This window comes from Eptesicus fuscus, chromosome 3 (assembly GCF_027574615.1).
Source record: "Eptesicus fuscus isolate TK198812 chromosome 3, DD_ASM_mEF_20220401, whole genome shotgun sequence".
Classification (NCBI taxonomy): Eukaryota; Metazoa; Chordata; class Mammalia; order Chiroptera; family Vespertilionidae; genus Eptesicus; species Eptesicus fuscus.
In genome coordinates, this window is record NC_072475.1 from 7,439,561 (window position 1) to 7,461,149 (window position 21,589).

The 21,589-nt window shown below is 42.8% G+C and overlaps 1 protein-coding gene, 1 long non-coding RNA gene and 1 pseudogene across 5 annotated transcripts; 1 reads left to right on the plus strand and 2 right to left on the minus strand.

Annotated features, from left to right (window-relative positions):
• Positions 1-461: 461 nt before the first annotated feature.
• Positions 462-4,963, minus strand: LOC129148532 (uncharacterized). Its single transcript, XR_008555501.1, has 3 exons — positions 4,526-4,963; positions 1,062-1,192; positions 462-680 (listed from the first exon to the last, which is right to left on the minus strand). It is a non-coding gene; the product is annotated as an uncharacterized LOC129148532 (long non-coding RNA).
• Positions 4,964-8,783: 3,820 nt separating this feature from the next.
• NDUFV3 (NADH:ubiquinone oxidoreductase subunit V3) lies at positions 8,784-21,318 on the plus strand. 4 transcript variants are annotated; one of them, XR_008555500.1, is made up of 5 exons: positions 8,784-8,910; positions 10,616-10,736; positions 17,947-19,038; positions 19,847-20,237; positions 20,348-20,443. XR_008555500.1 is itself a non-coding variant. In XM_054713569.1 (4 exons), exons 1-4 carry the CDS (start codon positions 8,863-8,865, stop codon positions 19,921-19,923), a joined length of 1,338 nt encoding a protein of 445 aa, XP_054569544.1. In that variant the 5' UTR covers positions 8,784-8,862; the 3' UTR covers positions 19,924-20,341. The 4 variants fall into 4 exon arrangements, 3 of the variants coding, with proteins under 3 accessions (XP_054569544.1, XP_008143901.2, XP_028007659.2); XM_054713569.1 differs by lacking the exon at positions 20,348-20,443 and having other exon boundaries at positions 19,847-20,341; XM_008145679.3 differs by lacking the exons at positions 19,847-20,237; positions 20,348-20,443 and adding an exon at positions 21,071-21,318 and having other exon boundaries at positions 8,790-8,910.
• On the minus strand, positions 12,478-14,194 carry LOC103289842 (60S ribosomal protein L5-like; annotated as a pseudogene).
• Positions 21,319-21,589: the final 271 nt, after the last annotated feature.

A 21,589-nucleotide genomic window follows, 5' to 3' on the forward strand; every position in this document is an offset into this window, starting at 1 on the left:
CCACAACTTGAATTTCAGTTCTGTGTAATTTGTCTGTTGTTGTTGTTGTTTTTAATTTCTTAATATGGCTTGTTAAATTATCACCAAGCTTTCAATTCTATGAAATTTTAAAAGCAATGACGGTATATTAATCATTTACAGCTTTGATAAAAATGGAGAATTACTTGGTTTCATACCATCTCTCTTGGTGATTGTTAGTTTGCTGGAGGAACACACGAGGCCAGAGTGGTGAGGGATTAGGAATTTATTTTATTCGATCAGCCCCCAGTGATGGGAGTCAGCGGCTTTTAAAGGACTTTTGGCGGGCTTTTTTTCTGGGTGGAGACTTCTTTGTGCATACCCGGAGGGGAGATAATGGAATGTGGTCACCGCAAGTGAAATGTGGTCAAAGGGAATGTCCATAGTGAAATGACCTGAAAAGTCAGTCCCCGGGGGGAGGGGTATCAATTCAATTGCTCCATCAAACCTCACAGTAATTTTCTCAGAGAAGGTGGCTGTGTTCTTAGTGACTCTATCTGCTATCCACTGCCATAGCAATGCATGGCAAACACAAAATGTTGTGACCGAAAACAGCATTCACTTAGCTCGATTCTGTGGGTTGGCTGTCCAGGCTGCCCTTAGCTGGGTGGTTCTTCTGGTGTTGAATGAGCTGTGCTCTGTGCCTCTGGCCAGCCACCTAGCTGGAAGAGAACTAGCTGGTTTGAATGGCCTGGGATGGCTCATCTCTATTCCATCTGGCCTCTCGTCCCCCAGAAGGGTAATGGGTATGGTGTGCATGGTAAGCAAAATCAGGAAAAAGCCCAAAAACCTCATGAGATCCAGGCAGAATTAAGTGCACTTTTGACAGTCTATTGACCATAAAAAAACAAGTCACAAGGGCATTAGGAGCCCAGGGGTGGGGAAATAAACTGCCCCTCCTGACAAGTGGTACAGCAAAGTCACATACAAAGGGCCTGAGCAAGGGAAGTGGTGGAAAAGTGAGGGCATTTTTAGAGTCATATCTACCACAGTCCATCCTCTGGCCCCAATGATTCATATCTATTCACCTGGGAAACACTTACCTCCTCCCAAGATCCCCAAAAGTCTCCTCCAACCCAACATCAGGCTCAAAGTCCAGGGTCTTGGGATCTGTACTAGGTTGGATGTGGCTCCTCGGGTGCAGCTAGCTCCTCTGGATCCAGAGACCTACAAACTAAAAGGCCAAGTTATCTCCCCTACACAGCCACCCTGCCCCGGTGAGCTGGGAAAGGAAGGATAACCACAGGAAACACTTCCGTTTGGAAAGGGGGAGCCTGGGATACACCCAGCAATCTCCTGTCTACAGCAATTCTGAAACCCACAGGGAACCGTCTGCAGGGCGCCCAGGAGTGGGAAATATTCCTTGATGAGGTAAGACATCCCATCCTGACTCTTGCCTCTGCCCTCTAGGATATCCCTCCTCTTCCTTCTGGCACCTTCTTGGTCACTTTGAAAAACATGCCCTTTGAGCAACTCTCTTAAACCTTTGGCTGCCTTAGCAAGTTGGGGGCCCAGAGGCCTTTTTTCACTTTAAACTTCCCAGTGCCAGCATCCACCTATGAACCAGGAGGGCATGGTTCAATTCCCTGTCAAGGCACATGCCCAGGTTGTGGGCTCGATCCCCAATGAGGGGTGTGCAGGAGGCAGCTGATCAATGATTCTCTCTCATTATTGATGTTTCTATCTCTCCCTCTCCTGTCCTCTCTGAAATCAACAAAAATATTTTATTTTTAAAAAAGCTTTGTGGAGATGTCAGCATTGCAGTTGAATAAGATAGATCCCTCATCATGTCCTGTCCCTCCACCCCATCAAAACAATGTAACATCCACAGGCAAAAGTGCCCTTGTGGGAGCTGTGGGGTCCAGTACCATATGCCAAGGAACCCAGGAGTATCACCACCTATGCATCAGATAATAGGCATACACACCTCGGTCCCAGCTGTAGTGGCTGCAGTGGCCCATGAACTGCCTCCACCCCTCTCGGCCACAATCTGGGAGCCCCTGGAAAACACCATCTTAGACTATCACCCAAGAAAGAGCTTTGGCAGGAGTCCAGGTTTCCAGTGGACAAGTTGCAGCACATCATCAGAGCAAAAAATATGAGGGTAAGAGGAGCAGTTTGACTTTGCCAGCACCACCCCTCCCCTAAGGCAGCCCAGCTTAGGGCCCAGAGAGACCTTTTCAGCCATGATTTCTCCCACAGGAGAAAGTGAGAGCACTTGAGTGAGCACCCAGCTTCCCCAGCTGTGCCAGATGCTGCTAAGGAGTCTCTTTCTCTCTTGCCCCGACCAGAGTACCGAATTGTGAGGCTGGGAGAGCAGGAGATAGAATTCTCAGAGGAACTTAAAGGGACATCCACACTGCTAAATGCATCACAGACTCTATCAAGAAGCCGGCCCCTGACCCGCTAGAGTGACCTGCAGAATCCACAACTGTCCCACAGGCACCCAGCACACCACACACCTCCTCCACACACACTTCTACCCTGTGAGCAGCTCCCTGTGCGTTCCCAGGGGTGGTGAGAGCCAATTTGGGCAAAGGAATAATGAGCACACGTAGGGAGGGGAGGGGAGAGGAGAAGGGGGCTACGTCTGTGGGACAAGGAGAGACATTAACATTAATGTTAATAAATGTTAATTAATAAGCTTGAATTGTAGCACCACTTTTGGAAAACAAAAGGAAGTGTCAGCACCCGCCTTTTGCATTGCAGGATCCAGAAAAGGCATGGAGCTTAGGAATTCTACCACAAGAGGGAGCAAGACACGTGAAGCAAATGTATCCACAGAAGGTCTGAAAGACAGAATCCTTAGCTAGGCTAATGGAAGGTGCTTCTCTCCCAGAGGCAGTTAGCAAAGATTGAGGAGGTGGACTGCTACTTCAAATGTGAAGACAGCAGCACAAGACTTCAAAGAACATGAAAAATCCAGGAAACAGGATATCACCAAAGGATCACAATAATCTTCAAGTAACTTATCTATAATGGAGATCTTGCAAATTACCAGATAAAGAATTCAAAATAGCTGTTTTAAGGACTCTCAATAAATTGCAAGAAAGCAGAGAAGGACGATTCAATGAAATCGGTAAAACAATGCATTAAAAAAATGAGAAGTTTAACAAAGATAGAAATCATAAAAAAGAATCAAAGAAAATTCTGGAGCCTAAGAACACTACGAATAATTAAAAAAAAAAAAAAAGGCAATAGAGAGCATTAACAGAATGGATCCAGCAGAAGAAAGAATCTGTGAGTTAGAAGACAGAAACTTTGAAATATTCCAGTTGGAAGAGAACAAAGAAAAAAGAAAGCCTAGTCAGTGATGGCGAACCTATGACACACGTGTCAGCACTGACACGCGTGCCATTTCTGATGACACGCGGCCGCTAAGGCGGCCGCATGCCGAGGATGAAACATTTGCTGCTCCTGAGGATGAAACATTTGTGACTAGAGTCTTGGAGTTAGTTTTTTCCTCAAAGTGACACACTACCCGAGTTATGCTCAGTTTTTTGGCGAAGTTTGACACACCAAGCTCAAAAGGCTGCCCATCACTGGCCTAGGTGATCTATGGAATACTAACAAAAAGAACAATTTGCAAATTGTTGCAGGTTCAGAAGGAGAAGAGAGAAAAAAAGGGGCAGAACACTTATTTAAATAAATATTAACTGGGAACTCCCCAAGTCAGGGGAGAGATTTGGACATCCAAGTTCATGAAGCTCATAACTCACCAAATAAACTCAACTTAAAGAGATCCTCTCAAACACACATAACAATAAAGATAAAGTAAGAGATCCCTAGCTAGTTTAGCTCAGTGGATAGAGCGTCGGCCTGCAGACTGAAGGGTCCCAGGTTCAATTCCAGTCAAGGGCACATGCCCTGGGTTGCAGGCTCGATCCCAATAGGGGGCATGCAGGAGGCAGCTGATCAATGATTCTCTCTCATCATTGATGTTTCTATCTATCTCTCTCTCCCTCTCCCTTCCTCTCTGAAATCAATAAAGATATATTTTTAAATGCATTATGAAGTATCTCATACATGTCAAAAATATATAAGATACAAACACTCATGTACCTACAACACACCTGAAGAAATAAAGATTACTGATGGAACTGAAGCCCAAGGCTCCCTTCCATGTGGCTCTCACCCCAATCCACCCCCCCCCCCCACCACCACCACCCCTCCAGAGGGAGCCATTATCCTATTCTTGTGGTGGCCTGTCTTTCTTGTTTAATAAGTAGGAAAGTTTTTATGTACTCTGGATACTAATTCTTTTTTTTATTACTAATTCTTTATGAATTAAATAATTTCCTAGTTTGTCTTTCTTAACTTGGAATGTCCTAGACACAGCACGTGTGTGTGTGTGTGTGTGTGTGTGTGTGTGTGTGTGTGTGTGTGTTTAACACCAAATTCAAAAGAGAGTAGGTCTGTAGACATTTCCGCCTGCCAGTGCCCAGGCTGAGGCAGACACATTTCCTGTGGCCTTTTTTTGCTAGCAGGTGGCTTTGCCCAGGTTTACCTTGTCAGTGAGGCGCAGCTCTGCTAGGGCTTCCTCTGCTCTCCAGCCCACTCCCAAGGGTTCACAGGTCCCAAGTCTTGTCTTCTCTTCTCCTGATATCACTTAAACCATGGGACGGGCTTACTGAGATCCGCAAATGCTCCCTGGGCAGTGCGCTGGGCTTCTTGGGTTTTCTTTCTTCTTGTGTTTTTTTGTTTTGTTTTGTTTGTTTTGTTTTGTTTATTTGTCCCTGGAGAACACTTCTATGGCCCAGGACATTCCAAACTATGAAAAAATGATCACATGAGACCAAGATGGGTATCACTCAGAAGAACCGGGTGGACACGAAAAGCAAATCCACGTGGGAGGCAGGCACACTCAACCCAGGCTTAGGAATTCCCTCGGTTAGGAACCCAGAAAGACATGAACCTCAAGGACATCGCTGCACAGGGATCATGAAGAAGCACCAGCAGACAACAGAAAACAGAACTGGGTGTGTGAACAGAACTGGTGATTTAAATTATGCTTGGAACATTTTGCCCAGAATTGCTAAATGTTCTGTAGCCCAAGGGTTTTTCACAATACCTAGTGACCAAATACTGCCAGGAAGAGAAGTCATTACATGTGTTTTCAATCACAGTTTTAGGTACTCCCATTTCACTTTAATTTTCCTTATTTGCTTAATTTTTCTTGGCAAAAAAAAATTTTAATTTACTTTTCCTGTATGCTGAGCTACCTGTTTTTATTCTTTTATTAAAAAGAAAATTATCATCCTTGGCCAGGTAGCTCAGTTGGTTAGAACACTGTCACAATATGTCAAGGTTGTGGGTTCGATCTCTAGTCAGGGCACATACCAGAAGTAATCAATGAATACATAAATAAATGGAACAACAAATTGATATCTCTCTCTCTCTTTCCCCCTCCCCCTCTCTCTCTAAAATCCATAAATAATATCTTAAATAAAAGTAAAGAAAATTATCTTACTAATTTAGAAAAGCATAATATATAGGGTTATCCTAAACAATATTTTAAAACCAGTGTAACTGAAAGCTCTTTAAAAACAATCTTAATTTAAAATACATAATTAAATGGTGTTAATTTACATAGGATAGTGGCATAATACATTCTTTTGGGGGCTTACATATTAGACAAGAATGCAGCCGGACTGATGTGGCTCAGTGGTTGAGCATGACCCAGGAACCAGGAGGTCACAGTTCCCCTCCCAGTCAAGGCACATGCCTGGGTTTTAGGCTCGATCCCCAGTAGGGATCGTGCATGAGGCAGCTGATCTATGATGTTTCTCTCTCATTATTGATGTTTCTATCCCTCTCTCCCTCTCTTTCCCTCTCTCTCAAATCAATTAAAAAAAAAAAAAAGAATGCAGAGCTAGGGTGTGCAGATGGTGTGATATCTGAGTATTTTTATTTTCTTCTTTGACCCCAACACCTTTGAGTTCACAGTTTGGGTCCAAGTAATGCTCCAGTTATCTAGTAAGTTATATTTTTAAAAGTTTAATTTTTCCTTAGGAGACATCTAGTAGTTTATATAAAACCATAGGTGATTAATAAAAGAATATGGACAACTGTAAGTTTTTGAGGTTGTTAACCTCAAAAGAGAAAGCCGAAGTGAGAGGCAAGCAGTGTTTGAGAACAAAGACTAGCTAATCAAGAAGCACTGGCTGAGGCAGAAACCTAAACAGTGTTCCAATAATGGGACTGAAGGCAAGAGGTTTTTATGAGAAAAAGCAGGGAGATCATTACATGAACAGAAGGGAGGGATTTGTATTGCTGTTAATAAGCTAAGTTATTCTTTAGCTCCACATGGCTGTTTACTAATTCTAAAGAATGTCTTTATTTTTAGTCCAATGGTCAGGGGGTGTTTCCTGTTAGCTTTACAACTGTTTGGAAGACAATGCTGCTCGGGCCCAGTCCGAAGGTTATTTTGCCAAGTTCAAAAGTTCAAGGAGTAAGACACGCAGGCGGGACCTCTGGAATTGCTGCCCGACTCTATTTTAAAATGGCTCCACTTGTGCCAACTTTTCACAAGGTTTTATCTAAAAATGCGGGGTTGGTACTTGGTAGAGCTCCAGGCAGAGGTGATAGGTGCCTGCAGAAAGAGTTTGGACGGAGAATTAACAGTTGGAGGACCAACCCCTGCTGCCAGCAAACTCTAGGCTAGTTTCTTAGCTGATTGGAAAATATGGTCTAATCCCCTCTCCACAAATACTCATCAAATCACCAGCCCTTTCTAGCTTCTGCGTCTTCGATTTTTCGGCAGCACTTTATATTTGCTTCTTTTTTTTCTAAAATATTTTTATTGATTTCAGAGACGGAGGGAGAGGGAGAGAGAGAAACATCAATGATGAGAGAGAATCATAGATTGGCTGCCTCCTGCAGGCCCCCCACTGGGGATCGAGCCCGCAACCTGGGCATGTGCCCTTGACCGGAATCAAACCTGGGACCCCTCAGTCCACAGGCCAACACTCTATCCACTGAGCCAAACCAGACAGGGCTGTATTTGCTTCTTGCACTTGGCTCTGTTTTTCTGTTCCTTTTGGCCAAATGCAGTGCAGACTAGTAATAACCTCCCCACCTGACTGCACTAGGTTCCCAGTAGATCCTGTGCCCTCCAGGCTTAGGCGTTGATCATACATGCTGCCATAATGACCTTCACATGCATAATTATGTTGGTTCTTTGGAAACCATTAAGATGACATCTCCCTACTCACTGGGTCTCTTCTTCCCCAGGGCTCCCCTCAACCACATCTGCCCCCCTCCTCAAATCACTCTGGCTGGTGATCACACCCCATCTCACTGGGGGAGGCCTTTTCACTTTGTTTGTTCTTGAATCTTAAGACACCAGCCAGATGTCTACCATTAGCTGATTGTGCCTGCTGTTGGGGCTCCAGATCCTGTGAAGGAGGGTGAAGTGGACTACCCAAATCCAGATAATGTTCTCCAAGTGGCAGCTGTGGGTAATCACCTTCAATTATATATATAATTGATTTCAGAGAGGAAGGGAGAGGGAGATAGAAATATCAATAAGATAGAATCATTGATTCACTGCCTCCTGCACGCCCCCTACTGGGGATCGAACCCGGAACCGGGGCATGTGTCCTGACTGGGATTTGAACCTTGACCTCCTTCACCTTCAGCTTTCTTAATCACTTGTAAAAAAGGACAGTTCACAAAGACAAGCATGAACTTTCCCCTGGGACAACAAAGTTAATTTGGTTTGACCAAAGGATAATTACTCTGTTAGCATGTGGGGGTTTTTTTCTTCTCCCTGTAGGGGATGTTAGTAGGACAAGGGTCTCAAGGTCTGGGCAGTTCTAAATGTTATTACTAAGTGTTATTCTTGCTAAATGTTAAAGTGTAATAAAGTATTTTGCAGGCCAGCTGTAAACAGGATGAGCTTGACAGGAACCCAAACGGGATACATGTACCCAACTGTAAAGAAGAAATCAATGTGTAATCAACCAAATGTGTATATAAGCAATAGCTAACTTGGATGTAACACTTTATTTAAGGACACTGGGCATAGAAGGAGTGGGGGCGGGAAGACATGATCAAAAGGGAAGGAAGCCGATTACTAACTACATTTACTCCACGATTATGTCTAACTCTGGGGAAAATTTACATTGAAAGCTACAAACATTCAGGTAAAATAAACTTGCATTTCTGATCTGCCTGGATCCGGTATTAGTGTTGTCACGGGCCAAAAGCGCGCTCACGGTCCGGCCTGAGGTAGCCCAGGACACGGGGCAGTAAACAGAGGTGACACAGAAGACTACGCCGATGGGAGGACGAAGTCTGATCGGATGCCGGAGGGTGGCCGCGGAGGGAGGCTGGGCACGTGGTGCAGTTTGCACTTAACGTGCAGAGGGGCTTCTAGCCCACCAAACATTACAGGTCTGTCGGCCACGGCCAGAAAAACTCCCTCGGACCCGCGTTCCGCACACAATGACAGGAGGCGTGGTTGGCAATAAGCACGGTGCGGTCCCTGCGCCCAAGCTGCTGCATCACCCGGGTCCGGGAGAAACACCTGTCCGCGACCCACGAATCCACCGGAGAACAGTCTCTAGTCGCCCCGCGGAGAGCCGGGAGCAGCTGGGGTGCGCGCTCGAGACCACGCCTCCGCCCCGCCCCGCCCCGCCCCGTCCCCTGTCCCCTCTTGTGATTGGTGCCCAGGGAGCATGTACTCAATGGCGCGCGCGCAGAGGCTGCTTCCCCTCCCGTCCCTGCCTGGGATTGGTGCCCTAGGTTCAAGGGGCGGGCTTTCAGGTGGGGGTGCGCGCGCAGTGGTCGCGTCAGTCCGGAAGCGACCTCCTCTGGCCGGCCGGCCTCGGAGTCACCGCGATGGCGGCCTTCGTTCTGCTGCGGCAAGGGCGAGCCGGGGCGCTGAAGGTAAAAGGGAGCCGGGCGGTGCCTGGGAGCCCACATAGGGCCGGGGCGCGGAGCGCGGCCCTAGCGGCCACCTCTGGCCGTCATGGGAGACGCTGACCCGCTTCCCGGCGGAGGGGAGAGCGCCTGGCCCGCGCAGCAGCCGGGGGTGGGGGCCGGCGAATGGACCCCCGACACCGGCCGGGCTCCCGGGGGAGCCTCCGTTGTGCGGGGCGCCCGGGTGGCGTGCGCCTCCGTGCGCTGTCCAAACCGTTCCGGACTGCGTCTTTACTTACTGAACCAGGAGAAGAAATGAGGGAACTTCTCGGTATCTAGCTGACCTGGTAACTTACTTCGCAGTTACTAAAAAGCCAGCTTACGGTACCTCGTGTGTGAAAAGAAAGGAAGAAAGAAGGGCTTTCTTCCTCCATATGTTAAAAACAGGCCACTTCACTATATCGAAAATGTGAAAAGGTTCTTATTACCGAAGCAGTAACTATTCATTGCAAAATAATTTAAAGTATAGATGGGAAATCTGTTGTCAAAGAGTCTACTATTTACGCCTTGATGTATCTAGTTGCAAATGAGTTTTTCTGCTTTCCTCTACACACGTGGGTAAAGTTACAAACAAAAAAATAGTTTCTCCTTCAGATGTACACTACAGACACCTCTGTTCTGTGTGGAGCATCTAAAACAGTGCCCACCGCGTAGTAATAGTAAATATATGCTGAGTAAAACAACAGTTTATAAAGTGCTTGCCACTTATGATATATTGTAAACAATTTTGAAGCAATTATTAATCTATATCATTTTTCAGTTACTATTTTAAATATTACCCTAAATTATTTTCTAAGTATAGGAAAACATTTTACAAAGAGAACCATAGTATTTTGCAGGTTAATAGATAATTGGAGACGACAAAAAAGGATGCACAGGAAAAAGTCTGGTTGGAGAAGTACCTAAGTGCTAATAGTGCGTGTTCTTTTCTTTTTTTTAAATATATTTTATTGATTTTTGACAGAGAGGAAGGGAGAGGGATAGAGAGTTAGAAACATCGATCAGCTGCCTCCTGCACACCCCCAACCGGGGATGTGCCGGCAACCAAGGTACATGCCCTTGACCGGAACCGAGCCTGGGACCCTTCAGTCCACAGGCCGTCGCTCTATCCACTGAGCCAAACCAGTTTTAGCGGTGTGTGTTCTTGAATTCAGGTGTTTTTCTCTTTTTGCGGCTTTTTTGGTGTTTTATAATCATCATAAATATGCCATGTGAGTGCAAAGCAAAGCATTTATATGTAGTAATAATACATAATCTTTATATGTAGTAATAATTGTAAATGGTATAATGCTAAAATAGTCTTTAAATTATTTTTTTAATTTTTACATTACAGTTTACTTTCAGTATTATTTTGTATTGGTTTCAGGTATACAACATAGTGGTTAGGCAATCATATACTTTACAAAGTGTTCCCCTGATAATTTCAGTGCCCACGTGGCACCATACATAGTTATTGCAGTATTACTGACTGTGTTCCCTGTGCTGTACTTTATATTCCCTTGACTATTTTGTAACTGCCCACTTGGACTTCTCAGTCCCTTCACTTCTTCCCCTTAGTCCCCCAACCCCACTTCCCTCTGGCAGTTACCAGCCTACTCTCTGTGTCTGAGTCTGTTTCAATTTTGTTTGTTCTTCAGATTCCTAAAATTATCCTTATTAATTCTCTTGTCAGACTCTGCTGCTAGAAGGACAAGTGTTTCGAGGACTCGCGTCTACAGCCTCTCTCTCTGCAGAATCAGGAAAGAGTGACAAGGGACTGCCACCAAACACCAAGAAGCAAAGTCCACCAAAAAGTAAGATTTTAATGGTGGTCCTGGGGGGGAAGAATGCACATAAATCAGTCAGCTTTCCAGGAATAAAAAAGAGTCGTACTGGCTCCATAATTTATGATTGTTCATTTCCAGCAGCATCCAGTTTATAATCAGACATTAGATCTGTAACAGATTTTAGACCAAACACATCAGTAATGTAACAGTCTTTTACTCAGCATTTAGCCCCGAACTGGTTCTGTCTGTATTTACTGAATGATGTGCAGCAGCGGGATGCAGAGTATAAAGGCTCTGGGTATTCACATGGCCCTAATGCAGACCCCGTCCTCCCATGAGGTGGCCATAAACCCCACTCTACTTTTCTTTCCCTGATTGTGACTTTTTTCAGTGTTTGAGACTCCTCTGTAGTCCCCCAAGCTTTGCTCAGCCACAGTCCAGGACTGCAGGCATCAACATTTTGTGACTGTGAAGAGAGTTAAGAGCAGGCACCAGTTTTCATTATATGACTGACTGTGATGGAGTATGATGTCTGCTTTGTTTTGAGCTCTTTTACAGTCATTTTGACTTTTAGCAACAGTTTTTACTTTTCCCCTGAATACCAATGTAGCAAATCCTCATTGAAGGAAAAGGGGAAACGTAACTATGTTTTAAATACTTCTCTTCGGGGAATCTTATGTTCTGTTCCCCGCGCTCATTGTTAATTGATAATAATCCAGATTCATTGCATTTGGTCTTAACTGATGAAACTTTACTAAACTCTTAAAAAATGTATGTGGTATCTGTAGTCTCTTGGCAAATCTTTTGTTTTCTTTTTTATTATTGGGGTGGCATTGGTTAATAAAATTATATAGGTTTCGGGTGTACAATTCTATAATACATCATCTGTTACTGTGTTTTCACCACCCCAAGTCAAGTCTCCTTCCATTTATATCCCCTATACCCTCTTCTTCCTCCCCCTACTCCCCTTCCCCTCTGGGAATCTGTTGTCTGTCTGTGAGGTTTTTTTGTTTTTGTTGTTTAATTCCTTCACCCAGCCCAGAAACCCTCCTCCCCTCTGACAGCTGTCAGCCTGTTCTCTATCTATGAGTCTGTTTCTATTTCATTTATTAAGTTTTTTTTGGCATATATTTAATATGCATGTGGAGTTTAGAATTATAATTTCAGTTTGTCTTATTTTCATGAAAATACCATTTTCTCAGTTTAAAAGTGTTTAGTTTCTTTTCTTAGGTCCCTCCTTGGTCTGCACACAAAAGCATGAGTAGGTTCTAAGAGATTGGCCCTCTGTTGAAAGTGCCAACCTGCCAACTGCCTTTCACACGCCATTGATCTCAGCTAAGAAGACACCTTCCTGGTGGTGTCTTCGGCTCCTGTACACTGGAGGCCTGATTTTGACAGGAATGTTATTTAATTCTGTCCTGTACCTGCTTCATTTTTAAATCCAGTGTTCTCTTTTTTTAATCCATAAGTTTTAAAATAATTATCTTATACATAAGGACTTTATTTATTTTTGTGTGGACATAACCATAATACCATTATCACACTTAAAACATGTTTATAAGAATGTCAGTTAAATTCTGTGGGTGCCGGGCATCTTTCTAACATTCTTTCATTGTTTACTGATGAATGACTAGTTGAGTTTCATTACTAATATTACCCTTGGCCTTGGAGAAATTTTATCTTTTTCTTTCTGGGCTTTTTCCCCCCCTGCTTGGTCAGTAAGTTTATTATTGTCTTTATCTGAAAATATGCATAAAAAATTGTGGTTTGGTTTATTAGCTCTCAGCAGCCCATTCCTGAGCTCTGAGGAAGCTTGCCTTCTTCTGAGCTACCAAATCTTTTTTCTAGACACTTTGGGATGTCTAGAGACATTTGGGAATGTCTTCTTTCTTAGGCCTCCTGCATGGACAGGATTCTCTCGTATAGCAGCACGAGATTTCTCATACATCTCCTTTGTGTCTGGAACTCCATCATTCTTTATGAACTTAGAGAGTTGTTTTTGGTAGGCATCTTTATCTTCTTCCATTAGGTAGCACATATAACCTGCAACGTTCTGACCTATGATGTACTTCCGCATTGAATCCCTTGCTTTCTGAATCATAACCAGGGAATCATTTAGTACTGTGAGGGATAGACAAGCCTCCATCCATAGCTCCCTTCAGGGCCCCAAAAACTTTATTGCCAGTAGTAGTTCTGACAAGCCCTGCATCCAAATAGCAGGTGAAGGCACCAGGTTGACCAGCGATGCTTTCCACATTCTATTCACCGGTAGCCACCTCCACTTGGCCTTCATAGATCTTGCCCATACCAACTCTGTTGAGAAGCCTGCAGGCCAGTATAATATACTGTAGCATAATTTGTCAGGCCAACCTTCACTCCATATGTTGGGAGTTCATGAGTGTAAACTGCACAAACTATTCTGTCTCCTATACAGGCATAAGCAATCTGACAATTCATATCTTTGTTAATTACACTACTATCACTCTGCTTTGGGGTGTGTTGTGCTTATTTTTATCCTGGACTGCCAAGCATTTATGGGCCTAGTAATCAGTTTTTCCCTCTCATCGCCCTCTAAATTTCACTTGGTATCTCTTGAAGTAGGCCTTATTTTTGACAACTTTAACAAACCCTGTTTTGCAGAAGAGAGATCCACGTTCGTGGCTCTGAAATTTTATATCTACAATCCTGCTTCATAGGCTTATGAAATTGGGTTAATAGATTTTAAAATATGGCAAAGCCAAAGATTCCCTTTTTATAAATACGCTTCTGTATGTGAGTGGGAATGAGGTGCTTCTCCTGTGACAGTTTGGGGTGCAGTTATGAGAAGGGAACCCTTAGCTGGGAGTTGGCCTTGGCTTGTAGCTTTTGCCTCTGGATACAGAAGGCCCTGCAGGCCCCTGAGCCTCAGACCCTTCCTGCCTTAGTGGGGTCAGCGCATCCCAGAATTTAAAAAATAGTGATCCCCATTTGAAGACAAAGAAGTAATGCTTCTGAATAGATGTGTGCAGGTGTCAGTGTTTCCCCAGAGCTCAGCGATTGGGAAGCAAGAGACAGAACCGCTTACCGCCCACAGGTGGCACACTGCCAGATTAAACCCCTGCCAGTGGTGGGTGTGTTTTATTACATTTGTCTTTCAAAGAAAGTCACGACCAAACTAAAACATTCTCAGATCTATTGGCATCCTGCTTCTAGACCAGGTGGGCTACATAAGGCCTTGGAAATCATTTGGTCTGGCCCTGCCAAAGCATTAGAGGTGCGTTAATTAAATGTTTGACCAAATATAGCAGGCTCATTTTTAAGTTGATTGTTTTATATGGCCCGCAAATGATGTTATAAATATTCAGATGGCCCTTGGCAGCAAAAAGGTTCTCCACCCCTCTGTAGACAAACGTCAGAGATTTCATGAAAACACAGGTAAAGTCATCCTTACATTCAAAGTGAGAGCCATTGTTCCTCTCCGAGACACTGCTGTGTTCCAGGAACATCGTTCTGCACTACTGAATGCAGATTTGGTGTGAGCACTGGCACTTTGGTCCAGCAGTTACTGGAGGCAACCACAGACCATAGTGTCAAGCTTCCTTCTGAGTCACAAAGGATGCTGGCTGTGCTGCAGCGGGGCATAACTACTATATTCAATAAAAAACAGAATGCAGTAGTTTAGTCTATTAGCCTTTTCATGGATTCTCCCAACAACTTATGAGAACTTTAAAGCATTCTTATTTCATATGATGGAAGTTTCCTTTTCAAACAAAATTTTTAAATTCTGTCGTTAATCTCATTTGAAATTTTCTTTCCATTTTTAGTAGGTGATGAATCAATCTATAATGCAGTTTTGATAACTTATTTACAATTTTAAAAACCTCCATAACAAATTTTGGAAAATTTAGGTATAATTTTTCTACTTAAAGAGCCCATCTAAGATAAGCCTTATTTTAAATTACCTATTTTTTAAACCCCATCCCCTTTTCCACCCAACCCTCCCATTGTAACCATCAGTTTGTTCTCCGTGAGTTTGTTTTGTTTTGTTTGTTCATTTGTTTTTACATTCCACAGTATTTGTCTATCTCTGACTTATTTCACTCAGCATAATACCCTTTAGGTCCATCTATGATGTTGCAAATGGCAAGGATTCTTTTTCTTTTTTGAATTGTTGAGTAATATTTAATATATATACCACATCTTTATTCATAATCAGTGGACATCTAGGTTGCTTCCATATCTTAGCTATTGTAAATAATGCTGCAATATATCTTTTCGAATTAATGTTTTCATTTTCTTTGGATAAATACTCAGAAGTAGAACGGATGGTTTTTATGGTAGCTCTGTTTTTAATTTTTTTAGGAACCTCCATACTGTTTTCCACAGTGGCTGCACCAATCTGCATTCCCAACAAGAGTGCACAAGGGTTCCCTTTTCTCCACATCCTCCCCAACCTCTGTTCTCTCTCTCTCCCTCTCTCCTCCTCTCCTTTTCTCCCTCTCTCTGTTTTTATTTTTATTTTTTTAATATATTCTATTGTGGTGGGGGGGGACAATGGTAAGACATGTACACATATAATACCTTAAAAAATTGATTTTTTACAGAGAGGAAAGGAAAGGGATAGTTGGAAACATCAATCAGCTGCCTCCTGCACACACCCCACTAGGGATGTGCCCGCAACCAAGGCACATGCCCCCGACCGGAATCGAACCCGGGACCCTTCAGTCCACAGGCCGACGCTCTATCCACTGAGCCAAACCAGTCAGGGCTCTCTCTCTTTTTATCCTTACCCAAGGATATGCTTTTTTATTGATTTGAAAGAGAGAGAGAAACAGAAACATCAATCTGTTGCCTCCCGTAGGCTCCCCGACCAGGGATCGAACTCAAAACCTAGGTATGTGCCCTGACCAGGAATTGAACCCTCAACCTATTTGGTGTACGGGACAACGCTTCAACCAACCCAGCCAGGGCATTTGTTCCCTTTTGATAATAGCAGTCCTGACAGGTGTGAGGTAGTATCTCGTAGTTTTGATTTGCATTTACCTGGTGATAGTGATGTTGAGCATCTTTTCATATGAATATTGGCCATCTGTGTATGTCCTCTTTGGAGTAGTATCTGTTTAGGTCCGCTGCCCATTTTCTAATTGGATTGTTCAGGGTTTTCTTTTTTTCCTCGTTTTTAGAAAATTTTTGCTCAGTGTAGAAGTGGATTAATGACACAGGTGAGCAGGCTATTGGGGTTTGGAGGCCAGCTTATCCTGTACATTGCCATTAGGCATACCTGAACTGTATGGTTTAGAGAGACAGGGACAAAGGGAGAGTTCAAGTGTGTATCAGCTTCTTTGCCTCATTTTTATATTTGGCATGATCCTGGAGCTCTGTGTGAGTTCTGAGAGTTAACTGCATCAGCACGTGCTCTGGGCGGTCAGGATGCAGATTCTACGCTGGCACCTGGCCACAGAATTAGACGTGGCGTGAAGGAAGTAGTGCTGGGAGTGGAGGTGACAGCTCTAAACAGTCACCCATGCTCTAGTTCAGTCAGATCCTTCTACACTGCCCATTAACCTCTGGCCCATTTCTGATTGTTTAGTATTTCTGTTTTCTTTCATTGTTTTCTGTCATTCTGTTATATATGAGTCCCTGAGCTCAGAAGACAAAAACCTTTTGGCCGAAACCGGTTTGGCTCAGTGGATAGAGTGTTGGCCTGTGGACTGAAAGGTCCCAGGTTCGATTCCGGTCAAGGGCATGTACCTTGGTTGTGGGCACATCCCCGGTGGGGTGTGTGCAGGAGGCAGCTGATCGATGTTTCTCTCTCATCGATGTTTCTAGCTCTCTATCTCTCTCCCTTCCTCTCTGTAAAAAATCAATAAAATATATTTTTTAAAAAATAAAAACCTTTTGGATACTGGTAATATAGAAAAGCTAGAAATACAGTTTTTTCACTTTAGAGACATAAGATTGATATTTTTTTAGTATAAAATTGACTTCTAGACTTGCAAATCAAGACTCTGGATTTAGAGTTTGCTCATTTGTAATATTAAGTTTTTACTTTAGATTTGAAAAGTAATTTTAATTTATAAAAACATGTCCTATATTTTTCTTTTAATATGTATACTTACAAAAGATTTACCCCCTGAGAAAACTGAAATTAGCTCTAATCAATGTACTGTGTAATTTCATTTTTCATAATTGACTTGACAAAAATGTAAGACTTTTTTATGTTAGTGCTTACTAGATTTTGTGCAGTAAACCTGTTGCTTCCAATGATATATATGATGTTAAATTATTTTAGACTTTTGTGGTCTTATAATACTTTGCTTTCCTTAGCTAAAGAAATCCCCAAGTGGCTTATGATTTTGAAGGACTTCTCTTCCTCTTAGGGCAATTTCATTTGAACTACTTTATACCCTCTCTCTGAGCCCCCCACTGTGTATGTGTGTATATGTGTGTGTGTGGTGTTGTGTGTGCATTTGTTTGTTTGTTTTATTAACCCTCACAAGAGGATATTTTTCTATTGATTTTTAGAGAGAGTGGAAAGGAAGGGGAGAGACAGAGAGAAACATCGATGGGAGAGAGACACATAGATTGGTTGCTTCCCGCACATGACTGGAGATCGAGCCTGTAACCGAGGTATGTGCCCTTGATTGGAATCAAATCCAGGATATTTCATTCTGTAAGCTGACGCTCTATCCACTGAGCCAAACCGGCTAGAGTATGAGTCCCCCACTCTTAACACACATGGATGTGTATACCCCAAGCCCACACCAGACTTTTGTCTGTACTTTTGCTTTGCTATTTTGTTCAAAAAGTTCAAGTTCATACAATGTGTATAACTTCTTTAATATATGAGAAGCACCAGTTTTTTTAGGGTTTTAAGCAATACATTTGTAAAACTTCAACAGTCATCTGAAAGTATTTTTATATTATAGTTTAACCATCTTAAATTTGGATGAAATAGTTTAAAAATAATTACCAAAGAAGCTCTCTTGTGAAAAATGGAAACGTTTATTTCTGTTTTAAAAAATCCCCATTTTTAAAATTTCCATTTACAAAGAAAAAAAGCACCTACATTTCTTACTGTTCTCTCATGTGGTTTGGCTTTCACTGAAGAGTGGGTTCCCCTGAAACGTTTCTTGGGATTATTACGTTGAAGATGTTATAAATGACAAGTTGGTATATGATGAAATGTCTGTGACATTGATGAGTTTAGATTGTTTTACTAATTATTAAAAATAATCCTCTTTATGCCATTTCCTAGATGTAGTGGACCCAAAAGAGAGGGGCAAGCTACTAACCACTCCAACAGCAGCTGAATTATCTAAAAACTTAACTTCACCCAGTTCTTACTCATCAATTGTGAATCAAGGTGGGACAGTAGCTAGCCCTAACCCTGGTGACAACGTGCTATTCACAGATGATGGGGTTGCAAAGTTTTTGTCAAGAAAGACTTTGGTAGAGTTTCCTGAAAAAGTTCCACCTTCATTCAGAAAACAGGGCTCTGATTCAGAAGCTCTTCAGAAGAGCAAGAGAGTGATGGACAGTTCATCTTCATCGTCATCTTCATCCAGCTCCTCTGATTCAGAGTCTGACGAGGAGAAAAATGGCTCAGAAGTTGATTCTCAACTGGTGAGCAAAGGCAAAGGAAGGGTTTCAAAATTAGAGGCCTCCCCTTCCTTTGAAAAGAGAGCCTCCAAAATTTCAATATCAGCAAAAGAGAAAACCTGGTCACCACAGCCACAACTGGACCTCCCCGTGCCAGAAAAGCCCCGTCAGGCAAAGAAAGGGACCTCCATTATGCCGTTAAAGGACAAGAAAGATGAAGCAAAACCCACAGTACCCAAGTCACAAGTAGGTGAAGAGTTTATGAAGCAAAATGTAAAGGAAAAAAAACTGCAGAAAATAGTTAGCTCGAATAAAATAGATGAAAGCCAAAAGCCATTTGAAGGTAAAAAGATTTCATCTGACCATACAAAATCAGGGTTACCTGCACAACCGAGTGGTGGCCCAGTGCCCACTCAATTGACAGAAGAAACCACCGCAGGAAGACGGCTGCAAGCAACTCCTCCTGAGACCAGAGGAGGAAGCTTAGAAAAACAAGTCCCAGAGCCTGATGGGGAGGTGCCTCTCTTCCCATTCAAAAAGGAAAGTTTGGGGAAGCAGGCAATAGAAGGACCCTCAAAGGCTAACAAAGAGATTTTGGAAGATCAGGTACCAATGAAAAATTTGAAGCCAGTTCCTGTCCCTCATAAAGACGTTCTCCATGAAGAGACAACAGTACTAAAGCTTGAGGCAAAGGGTGAAATCATGGAAGACTCAGCAACCCAAGTGGGAGACCAGCAGGACACACAGGGTACACCTTGATTGTTGAGACCTCTCCTTGTCCTTCGGGGGTGGTTAGACAAGAACTAGGATATGAGGCATACTAGGATTAATCAGGTTCAGTAGGAGAAATATTGCCTATAACTCTCAGATAAGCAGAGGAGTCTATGAATTATGAATAATACACACCTTATAAACAAAATCCCTAAAACGTTTTACAAGGAAAGAGTAGGCCCTTGACACTCCTGACTGTTCCTTAGCCAGTGTAATTTTGAACACTGGCAGTGTAACTCATCACCCTTAACTTTGGAGGGTGCGCCAGTGTCCGCTGCATGAACTTGCAGTGCAGCCCACTGAGTGGAAAGGGGAGTCCTGTTTAACGTGAAGGGCGGTAGTTACACTTGGTCTGATGGACTGCGTGAATCTTTTCACTGGACTTTTCCTTCTCTGCTTTATTGAAAAAACAGTGGGCTGCTTTCCTTTTCTATAGTGAATTTTATGAAGGGCTTTTTTGCTACCACAGGTTTTTAAAGGGAGACTGTTTATTCTTATTATGTTACCATTTACTTGTACATTGAACTTCATAAAATACAGTGTGCTTTAGGTAGGTCATGGCAAAACAGTAAAGGAGGTCTCCAATTTTAGGGTCTGTCTCTTCAAGACACCTTTAAAATGCATTACTAACAAACCCAGCTCCTTCCTGTCTGCTCTTTATACTTTTTAAAGAGTATACATTTTTCCTGATTTATGTTACCTGGTCATTGTTATTGGTTGCGTTATGTTGACAATTCACGTGTTTCCTTCCCTCCTTTTTCTCCGTTTGTCATTAATATGCAAAGTGCCAGCGCTTACCAGACTGCTCAGGACCTCAAGAACTGCCTTGCCTAACGCTCCTGTTTCAGCCATTATGTTGTAATGAGGAATACCGAAACCTTCAGGAGGAAAGCAGAATTTGGGGTTTTCAGATTGCACATCTTTTTGAAAAAACTTTGCTCCTAATTTTTCATGGATGTGTGAATTTTCCAGTATTCTCTTTACCTTTGGAGGCGAGTGATGCCGTCCAGGAGCACAGGGGCTGTCTGTGCAGTGGGCTGAATGTCACTAAGTCCACCCGGCTCCGTGCCTTCCAAGGGGCTCGGTTTTTGATAAGTTTTCTATACCCATGTTTACCTTCACTTTGAAGATGCCCCACACCACATCGAAGATACTCGACTCGTGGAGATTGGAAAGGTGTCAGCTCTTTAAGACATCATTTTTACTTAATACAATTAAAAAAAGAAAACCAAAGCTTTTGGTATGAATTCAAATAGTGGGAAAATGTATTTAATATTTTTGTGCAGCCCAGAGAGCTCCAGTGAGAACTTAACCCGGACCTTAGCCGACATCCCACGCAAGCTTGATCCTGCCGTCATTCTGTCTTGCATTCCACCTTGCTGGCGAGCGATATTTCTTTTGCTTCAACCTCACACTTCTAGTTTTAAGATTACCAAATATCTAGTGTATGGGTTTTAACTTTTTTCCACTTGAAACAAAACTAAGTAATTTTAGTCTATGAATCTAAAAATCTAAAATATATCAACAACGTTTTAAAAAAAACGCTACACATCCCATTTCCAGTACCCCTTAACTGTGTTGTTATTAAAACAGTTGGAGTTTGTTTAATTTTCTTGTATTCAGAGACTTAGAAGAGAGTCACTGCTTTTGAAAATTTTCTTCTGTAAATGTTTGTTTCTGTTTATTTCTAGTAGATCTTATATATTTTTCCCCTGCATCTTTATGTCACCTGAAAGTCCCGCCTTCATAATTGTTCTAGGCATTTTCAGAGTTCTGACAAGTCCAGGGTCTACAAGTACAAAAAGCAAGATGTTAAGACATATTATAATAACTATTCCATTTCATAGGCTATATGTTTTAGAATAGATTTTCAGCTAAATCTCTTGATTTTGGTTTTGAAGATACTGTTGCTCTCATGGGCTTTCTTTTCTAATTAAACACTTCATAGCAGGTAGGGTTCTACAAAGCTCTTTCCTTGTCCGATATGCTCACTGTACATTTCCCCACAGAGCCTGCACCAGCCGCCGCACCAGCCGCCGCTCCTGCTGAGCCGTTCGACAACACCACCTACAAGAACCTCCAGCATCATGACTACAACGTGTACACCTTCTTGGACGTGAACCTGGACCTCTCTAACAGGAGGTTGCCTCAGCCCTCTTCTGGCCGAGAGTCACCTCGCCACTGAGAGCTCAGTTTAATGATCACTTCGTTGTCCGCTGTGTTCTTGTCTGCAAAATAAAGTCTGCTCAAGTCGTAAGGCCTGGCGTGTCATTGGTTTCCCTTTTATGCCTTCACAGTCAATGGCGAATTAGCAGCACGACTGCTGATCATTTATTTATTCAGCATGTGTTTAGGAATTTTTCTTTAAAGCTATGGCTCACTGAACACATCCATAAAATTAGAGAATGTGAGTGCTTTCTAACTGTGTGGTTCTATGTTGAGCCCCTCGGCAGTTTGGCGTTAATCTGGGTTACCAACTAACTAGGTGTTGACAAATGGAATGGCAGCTTCTAATTTTCTAGACCTAG

Bases quoted from the DNA above. Each gene is read 5' to 3' on its own strand.
- NDUFV3 (XM_008145679.3), top strand. From the start codon at position 8,863: ATGGCGGCCTTCGTTCTGCTGCGGCAAGGGCGAGCCGGGGCGCTGAAG. The intron at 8,911-10,615 runs GTAAAAGGGAGC...TTCTCTTGTCAG, and splicing joins GGCGAGCCGGGGCGCTGAAG to ACTCTGCTGCTAGAAGGACA. The intron at 10,737-17,946 runs GTAAGATTTTAA...GCCATTTCCTAG, and splicing joins GAAGCAAAGTCCACCAAAAA to ATGTAGTGGACCCAAAAGAG.